This window comes from Oncorhynchus masou, chromosome 1, assembly GCF_036934945.1.
Source record: "Oncorhynchus masou masou isolate Uvic2021 chromosome 1, UVic_Omas_1.1, whole genome shotgun sequence".
NCBI lineage: Eukaryota > Metazoa > Chordata > Actinopteri > Salmoniformes > Salmonidae > Oncorhynchus > Oncorhynchus masou.
In genome coordinates this window covers 68,480,751-68,490,494 of record NC_088212.1, presented here as the reverse complement: position 1 = coordinate 68,490,494, position 9,744 = coordinate 68,480,751, and the positions used below count along the sequence as shown (strand labels likewise).

General features: G+C 44.9%; 1 protein-coding gene across 1 annotated transcript; it reads left to right on the top strand.

Moving 5' to 3' along the window:
- The first annotated feature begins 610 nt into the window (after positions 1 to 610).
- Positions 611 to 7,591, top strand: LOC135549005 (ataxin-1-like). The gene is made up of 3 exons (XM_064979080.1): positions 611 to 727; positions 2,419 to 3,565; positions 4,035 to 7,591. Exons 2-3 carry the CDS (start codon positions 2,555 to 2,557, stop codon positions 5,418 to 5,420), a joined length of 2,397 nt encoding a protein of 798 aa, XP_064835152.1. The 5' UTR covers positions 611 to 727; positions 2,419 to 2,554; the 3' UTR covers positions 5,421 to 7,591.
- Positions 7,592 to 9,744: the final 2,153 nt, after the last annotated feature.

Sequence of the window (9,744 nt, the reverse complement as noted above, 5' to 3'; positions counted from 1 at the left end):
GATTAAGCAATGTCTGCAACACAGATTTGAGGGAAACTGAAAATATTCACATGCTATTCAAATTAACATATTAACCATGCTATATACAGGTCTGATTACATTCAAACCAGATCATACTACAGTCAGTGTACGGATAAGAAAATGCAAAGCTACTGTACACTCTAACGTATATCAATAAGCATGCCACCAGCACCCCCTGCTGTAAATTCGGAGCATCAACCTGGAAAATTGCAAAAACAACACGTCACAATAATATACCGGTACTGTAAATCTGAGAAATTACTGCATTCGTATTTCAAGCACCTCCTAACGAATCTCAATGAGATACCCATAATGGCTAAAATACCACCTGTTTTCATTGCCTGAGGATTGCCATTTAGAGAGGAACAAGACAATGTGTGTTCTAAAGGGAAATAGATAACTGTGCATGCAGACATTCGGGGGGAAATGGCAAATCAAGTATTCCTAGCAGAAGGTAAACATGCGTATTTTTTTATTGGCTATGAAGCTCAAATTTCTGAAAATTATCGGATTTATATGCCTCAAAATCATCCAGGAAATCGAATTTACAATGTCTGACGTCATCTAGGAGCGCCACTGGGTTTTCGTCTGCTGGCCTCTGAAATGGGCTCGACTAATCTGCCCTGATTTCATCCATATTTCTTTATCATATTAACTGTTCCGAAAGCTTAAGGCAGTCGAGGCATATCCACAATGATATTTGGAGGTAAGTGCACGAGAAGACAGGAAGTCGTGGCGTCTGGAGATACTATATTTGACCGATATTAACAGGTGATAAATGGCAATCCAGCTCGCTAGCTAGCAAGCCATTACTAGTGTTCGCTGATGTCAAGCCATAAATTCTGACGTTGCCTGGCCTTCTCACTTCACTATTATTTTCATCCCACGAAAGTTTACTTTTCTAACTGTGCACACAACAGTAGGTAATTGTCATCCAATTATTTGATCATGTTTTGTAGCCAGTATGAGTATTCTCAAGCTTGTTTGAATGACATGAGGAAACACCCAACTACATTGCTACTTTTTACTCCCATCCCAACTCAAATTTCAGTTTTAGCTATTGAAACTATCAAGAGAGCTTAATCAATTTGATATCAGATGTGAACATGTTAAGTTATAGTGCAGTTTGTCCAATGTTTTACGTTGCGAATGACAACATGATCTATGCCTTGAGATCATTGCTCCTATTCAAAGAAGATGACAACAGCATCCTTCACCAAATAGGCCTACTGTAGCGAATAACGCTAATTTCTTCATGGACATGTCAAAGATTGGTTATATTGGGGAAAATGTTGGAACTAAATTTATGAAAATATCAAGTTTCCTGCACTCCTCTTCACATGGAAAGTGAGGCATGTGATATGAATGTTGGTCATTTAGCACGTTTTATATAAGGTTTTATAAAGAAAGGGAGGATGTGTGTGGGTGGAAGTGGGTTTGTTGTATAGGTGTTTAACAATCTCATCTGTCTTCACCCTTACGTTTCCCTCGCCTGGCTTCCTACTAATACACAGCCGTGTCATGGGACAAGACAATATTATTAGGCTAGCTGAAAAAGATGGTTCTGAGTAATCTGAAAGCATTTCTGGTTGCAGCAGCTGAGGTGTAGAGAAGTCTCTCCATTACTCTCTTACTCACTCCCCCTCTTCCTCTTGTGCTGTGATTCACTATGTCATACAGTTCAGCCTGTAACATAACTTGTTGCCATGGGGAGAAAGCAATATGGCATAGACCATAAATGAGTTGAAGTGTGTGCCTGATCTTTATGGTACTGTTGGTTTTCTCAACTCCTGTCATCACACGATGGCAAATAGGCCTAATTATTCAAGGAAATAATATCCAGAGTTAAAACCTGCAATATGTAGCTTTTTGGGCGACCTGACAAAATTCACATAGATGTGTGTTATGGATCTGTCATTCCCATTGAAAGCAAGTCTAAGAAGCGGTACATGTGTTCTATGTGCGCTATTTCTATTTGTTTTTGCGTCATTTACTTTAGGTTTTGTACACCAGCTTCAAACAGCTGAATATACAATATTTTTGGTTATGGAAAATATACTTCAAAGTTGTTTAGAAGGTACAATGATTCTCTATACTATACTTGCTTGTTTTGTCACCAAACTGAAATCAGGAGAACTATTAGAATTTTAGCAATCAGTAAATTGCGGAGCAATTTCTGCATAGTGCATCTTTAGCTGAAATTCTGTTTGTTTGTGTCCATTTTGTGGATCTCCTGTGTCTAGGTCTGAAAACACATTTCCTACTTTCTCTCTCAAACATCTTGGCACTCTAAGCCTGGCTTGTGACGTGGGTCTAGTATGTGTTGATGTAGTATGTTAAGGTGAATCATTGGGGTCGTCTGGCGGCTGGTCACACTGTCTCTCTCTGTGTATCCAGGTGAGGCGGTGGACGAGGTCAGCTGCAGGTTCTCAGAGCTGGTTCCTGTGGTGCTGACTGCCTGGCCTACGGGCTCCACTCCCGTGCTGCACAGTAAAGAGCATTTCACGCCCAGACAAGACCACACGGCACCGCCATGAAGCCGGGTCACGAGCGCAATCAGGAGTGCCTGCCTCCCAAGAAGAGGGATCTCAACAACAGCACCAGTAGCAGTAGTGCTACTGGTGGGGCAGGAAGTGGGGTGGGAGGGGGAGGGGGGGAGGAAGTGCCCTCCACTCAGAGCTCAGGGGTCGGTAGTGACACTCAGGGAAGTGGCACAGCAGAGGAGTGGCTGCATGCTCAGCCTGGTCTACACTATGGAGTAGAGAGTGCTGAGGGCCTCCAAGGGATGCCTGTTGACCAGTACAGCATGCTCTATAGGGTGGCTCTCCCCTCTGTCTCCTACTCCCAGACCAATCTACACCCAGTGTTAAGCCATATCTCTCCAGCTTACACTGTCCCCTCATCTCTCCTACAGCATCATCCAGGTATCTCCTATCCCCCTCTAGGCTATGCCCAGATCCCCCACTCCTCTTTCCAGTTTGTCTCTCCATATGGTGCAGTCCCTTATGCAGTCCCTCCTGGCTTTGTTCCCAGCACCCTGATCTCCCCCTCAGTTGCCCTCTCCCAGCCCCACCTGGTCCCCTACCAGTCAGTCATCCAGGAGGGGTTGGTCTCCCCTCCTACTCAGACCCATGTATCTGCCCATGCCTTTGCCAAAGTGGGGTCGTCCGGAGGGGTCCCGCTGATGCTGACCTCGGAACAGGCTGCCCAGCACCTGGGCCCGCTGCCCGCCGCAGAGCTCAGTCCTCGGGGAGTGCCTGTCTTTTACCACCCTCAGGGCACCAGGACTGCGCCTGCCCCCAGGGACCCCTACAGCGGGGAGCAGGAGACAGACAGGGATAGGGAGGTGAATGGAGGGGAGAGGGAGCAGGCAGCCAGGGAGATGCTCCAGGACTCAGTCTACAATGCCAGGAATGCAAGGCTGCTGCAGGCAGCATCTGCCTCTGTAGCACTGGAGCACTCACAGGACAGAAGCCTGAAGAGCCGCAGGCTGGACGAGAGGGCTTCGCCTGGGCAGCGCAGCACCCCAGACACTGACCTGGAGGTAAGACTCAAGGTTTTGTTGAAGTAACTTACACGCACGTATTTACTTATTTTAAATAAATGTTTTATTTTCAAATGGTTTTCGAATAAGGAGAGTTTTGAATTGTCCAAAATTCAGACTTTTAGTGCACTTGACTTTTTATAGTGTCTGCTGTGACAGTTGCACAATATCCATGTTCCCCTCCACTTCCTTCCTTTATTACTTGAGGGTGTGCTGATCATTGGGCAACCAGTCACATCCACACACTGCCTGCTGCTTCAAGGAAAGACTAAAAATACTCTGGCTTGTGGTCTCGACTAGAGTTGATAGGAAACCACTGCTTTCTGAGGCTTAATAATGGTGGTTGAGTGGAGGTACAGGAGGACAAAACTCAAGTCTCTTTTTTTTCTCAGACACAACAATTTATTACATTTTAAATCTGAAAAGGTTGATTGAAATGTGTTAAGATGTGTCTTTTGTCATCCTCAAGGTTCAGCAGGTTGTTGGTCGCCTAGCCTCTCCTGTCCAAGGTGTGAGTGGAGGGCGCAAAGAGGTGTCCTTTGGTCCCCTGAACCTATCCCAGGGCTCCCAGAGAGGCAGAGAGGCTCATGGGGAGGCAGGGGAGAGTATTGGCCGGACAGCATACGCGATCCACCCTGTGGTGTATGGAGACCCCAGGGTGACGGCCCATCAACAGCAGCCAGGCCACGCGGTCATCTTGGCCAATGGACAGACAGTCCTGGTCCCCTTAGACTATCATCAACATCAACAGCCACCCCAGCACTACCCCAGCCGGACCAATGACGACACCTCTGCTGTCACCATGGCCTCCCCCACCACCTACTCTAAAGCCTCTGAGTCTCCAGCCAGAGTGTGCCTCCCAGACAGGGCTGTGGTGGAACTGGCCGCCGTGGAGCAGCAGCCTATTTCTATTCCAGTCGCGGCAGCCCTCACACAGGCCCTGGCCCCGGCACCCAACCCTGCCCCCGCCAATCCCTCCCATTTCATGAAGGGGGCAATCATCCAGCTGGCCACGGGGGAGCTGAAGCGTGTAGAGGACCTGCAGACTCAGGATTTTGTGCGGAGTGCTGAGGTGAGCGGGGGGCTGAAGATCGACTCCAGCATGGTGGTGGACATCAGGACCAGCCAGCAGAGACCCGGCCTGGTGGCGCTGCACTTCACAGTGGGCGAGCAGCAGAGCAAGGTGACCATCGACGTGCCCCCGGAACACCCCTTCTTTGTGTTTGGCCAGGGCTGGTCCTCCTGCAGCCCAGAGCGCACGGCCCAGCTCTATGGCCTGGCCTGCCACCACTTGCAGGTAGGAGACGTGTGTGTGTCCATCACTCTGCAGCAGCCACCCCAGCAACAGAAAAAGCCCTTGCAGCAGCAGCAACAACAACAGCAGCAGCAGACCCAAGCCAGGACTTCCACCAAAGTCAACTCTACATCAGGGGCCTTCGGCCAGCCCATGGGGCCCCCTGCCCCCCAGCAGCCCAGGCCACAGCCTCACTTCAGGATGGAACGCGTCCACAGGGAGAGGGAGAGGGGGGATAAAGAGGAGCCCATGCAACTAGGGGGTGTTGTGCAGAGTGAGATGCCCACCAGACCAAATAGGACTTCAGCAGAGCAAACTAGGAGCCAGAGCAGTTACTATTTGCACACGGAGGGTTCTGCTCGTCCAGGGGCGGGGTTGGGAGTGGTGTCGACAGTGTCGAGCGCGTCTCAGAGGCGCTGGTCCGCCCCCGGCCTTCAGAGGTACATGAAGGTAGAGGAAGGGGCGCACCCTCAGCTGGGCCCCTCCGGCTCCTCTCGACCCTCCTTCATCCCACAGGAGGTCAAACTGTCCATCGAGGGGCGCTCTAATGCTGGGAAGTAGCAGCAACCATGGCAGTCCACACCACAGAAGAGACTGTCAGAGGAGTGAAAGCATCAGAGAGGGAGAAAGGGGATAAATAGTGGGAATGTAGCCTCTGAATGTTTGATATTTTGCACACCTAATAAGATTACAAGTTCTTTGTTTTCAGGGGAACTACCTTGTCTGGTGGCTGGTCAGGTCCGCTCTATTTGCCTGTCAGTCAGTCAGGACAGCTCCTGGTCCAGTGATCAGGAGATTGGGTCTCTGCTCTCCCAGGCTGACAGGGAGCGGATGCAGAAGCAGGGAGTGTATGTAGCTGGTGAATCACCTACCGAAGTCTTCAGACTGCATCTTCCTTCCGCCCAACCAACCTCTCAGAACCATCGTTATCAGAGGTGAACCAACCTCTCAGAACCATCGTTATCAGAGGTGAACCAACCTCTCAGAACCATCGTTATCAGAGGTGAACCAACCTCTCAGAACCATCGTTATCAGAGGTGAACCAACCTCTCAGAACCATCGTTATCAGAGGTGAACCAACCTCTCAGAACCATCGTTATCAGAGGTGAACCAACCTCTCAGAACCATCGTTATCAGAGGTGAACCAACCTCTCAGAACCATCGTTATCAGAGGTGAACCAACCTCTCAGAACCATCGTTATCAGAGGTGAACCAACCTCTCAGAACCATCGTTATCAGAGGTGAACCAACCTCTCAGAACCATCGTTATCAGAGGTGAACCAACCTCTCAGAACCATCGTTATCAGAGGTGAACCGACCCTCAGAACCATCCTTATCAGAGGTGAACCGACCCTCAGAACCATCCTTATCAGAGGTGAACCGACCCTCAGAACCATCCTTATCAGAGGTGATTGCATTCACTGGACTTTCTCTCTTCTTTGACCAAACCATCTCCTCTGGAAACCCAAGACTGGGGAGAATACAAAGCTCATGTCTGGTAGATAGACAACAGTGTCTGACACAGTGACAAGAACAAAGCTATCCTATTATGCTCTGTCTCCCCCCACATTTCTATTTTGGTCTGTTACCTTCAAAAGCGTTCTCCCAAAAAGAAAAAAAGACTAAAGGTGCACTTGCGGTGCTGAATTGCTGGCATCGGCACATGGATGCTTTTCCCCCTAATGATGTTGGTTCTCTTGATGCAGACTCTTGATGTGTGTCATCGTAACTTAGTGTGCTTCTCTAGTAGGAGCAGAGGACTTCTACTAAGGCACAGACACTCTCCCTCATCTCCCCGCCTCTCCTCGTAGGGCCCAGTCTGCTGAGATAGGGTCTGAGAGGAGGGCAGGCAGCCTTAGAGGTCTTTCAATCAGCTCCTTCAATCAACCAATCAGAACCTTTCGTAGGTTCACTCCTTTCGTAACGCACCAAACACGCTTCCCCGTTTTTCATTTTACACCCCAACCCCACTTTGTGCCACGGTTACATGTCAGTTTTCCCTTCGAAAGAAACCAAAAGAGATCATGCATTCCAGTATCCTAGTGATTATCAGTGACAACAAGACAAAACAACACTCATCTTCCCGAATGCAGCCCTTCCTGCCTGCTATACCTCTCAGCGTTCCTCTGCCTGACTGGTGACTGTTTACTGTCACTGTATTTGTAGGTACCACTACTGGAGGCACGGGCTGCTCCACTAATGTCGCCTGTGGGAATGAAGCCTGCATGGAGCAGTACTGGCTGCAGCCCGTCGTGGACGGTGAGGGCCAAAGAGTGGGACCCTGCCCCCATAGAGCCATGTTGGCCCCCATAGAATCTCTTTCAGTTCAGCAGCCCCTGGGCCTATGAGGGGGAGCCCTGTGTGTGTTGGAGGGGATGGACTTGGCCCTGCTTCATACATTTTTCACACTATTGTCTCAACACAAACTGGGGGATCTTTTGGCTTGCTTTCCGGTGAATATAATTGGTTTAAGGTTATCCTGCCATTTTCCAGTCTGGTTTAGGTTGTTCATGGCTAGCTAGCTATCTGCCTCTGCTCGTTTAAAAGTAGGATGGCACTAGATATGTTATCTGGCCAGGTCAGCTTACACGACTGTGTGAAATGTGTATATGAGTCTAGTCAATCCTTGCTCAGTTACCAAAATCAAAGCAATAGTGGCTTTTCTGTTTATTTGGGGTTTTCTGTGTATTTTGTTATTGTTTTTATATTAAAATCTTGTGTATCAGACCTAATACTATCTTTAACCCTGACCTGAAACGTTCCTGCTTTTCAAAGGTGATGCACAACTTGTCTCTGAAATGTTTTGTTCTTTGTGAATCTGTAATAACCATACAATCAAAGCATGTCTTTTGAAAATAATTTGTTTTCAAAAACCAGGCATTTCCTCTGGAGAGAATAGTCTCATTTTTGATGGACTGGTGGTTCAGGCTCTGATCCTCACTGATAGTATTCATTATGGTTTTATATGGTTACCCTATATGGGTTTTTTATGGTTACCCTATATGGTTACCCTATATGTTTTTTTATGGCTACCTTATATGGTTTTTTATGGTTACCCTATATGTTTTTTTTTATGGTTACCCTATATGTTTTTTTTTTAGGCTTACCCTATATGGTTTTATATGGTTTCCCTATATGGTTTCCCTATATGGTTACCCTATATGGTTTCCCTATATGGTTTCCCTATATGGTTTTATATGGTTACCGTATATAATTACCCTATATGGTTTTATATGGTTACCCTATATGGTTACCCTATATGGTTTTATATGGTTACCCTATATGGTTTTATATGGTTACCCTATATGGTTTTATATGGTTAACCTATATGGTTACCCTATATGGTTTTATATAGTTACCCTATATGGTTTTATATAGTTACCCTATATGGTTTTATATAGTTACCCTATATGGTTTTATATAGTTACCCTATATGGCTTTATATGGTTACCCTATATGGCTTTATATGGTTACCCTATATGGCTTTATATGGTTACCCTATATGGCTTTATATGGTTACCCTATATGGTTTTATATGGTTACCCTATATGGTTTTATATGGTTACCCTATATGGTTTTATATGGTTAACCTATATGGTTACCCTATATGGTTTTATATAGTTACCCTATATGGTTTTATATAGTTACCCTATATGGTTTTATATAGTTACCCTATATGGTTTTATATAGTTACCCTATATGGCTTTATATGGTTACCCTATATGGCTTTATATGGTTACCCTATATGGCTTTATATGGTTACCCTATATGGCTTTATATGGTTACCCTATATGGTTTTATATGGTTACCCTATATGGTTTTATATGGTTACCCTATATGGTTTTATATGGTTAACCTATATGGTTACCCTATATGGTTTTATATAGTTACCCTATATGGTTTTATATAGTTACCCTATATGGTTTTATATAGTTACCCTATATGGTTTTATATAGTTACCCTATATGGCTTTATATGGTTACCCTATATGGCTTTATATGGTTACCCTATATGGCTTTATATGGTTACCCTATATGGCTTTATATGGTTACCCTATATGGTTTTATATGGTTACCCTATATGGTTTTATATGGTTACCCTATATGGTTTTATATGGTTACCCTATATGGTTTTATATAGTTACCCTATATGGTTACCCTATATGGTTTTATATGGTTACCCTATATGGTTTTATATGGTTACCCTATATGGTTTTATATAGTTACCCTATATAGTTACCCTATATGGTTTTATATAGTTACCCTATATGGTTACCCTATATGGTTTTATATGGTTACCCTATATGGTTTTATATAGTTACCCTATATGGTTACCCTATATGGTTTTATATGGTTACCCTATATGGTTTTATATAGTTACCCTATATGGTTACCCTATATGGTTTTATATGGTTACCTTATATGGTTTTATATAGTTACCCTATATGGTTACCCTATATGGTTTTATATGGTTACCCTATATGGTTTTATATGGTTACCCTATATGGTTACCCTATATGGTTTTATATGGTTACCCTATATGGTTACCCTATATGGTTTTATATATTTACCCTATATGGTTACCCTATATGGTTTTATATAGCTACCCTATATGGTTTTATATGGTTTTATATAGTTACCCTATATAGTTACCCTATATGGTTTTATATATGGTTACCCTATATGGTTTTATATATGGTTACCCTATATGGTTTTATATGGTTACCCTATATGGTTTTATATGGTTACCCTATATGGTTACCCTATATGGTTACCCTATATGGTTTTATATGGTTACCCTATATGGTTTTATATGGTTACCCTATATGATTTTATATAGTTACCCTATATGGTTTTATATAGTTACCCTATATGGTTTTATATAG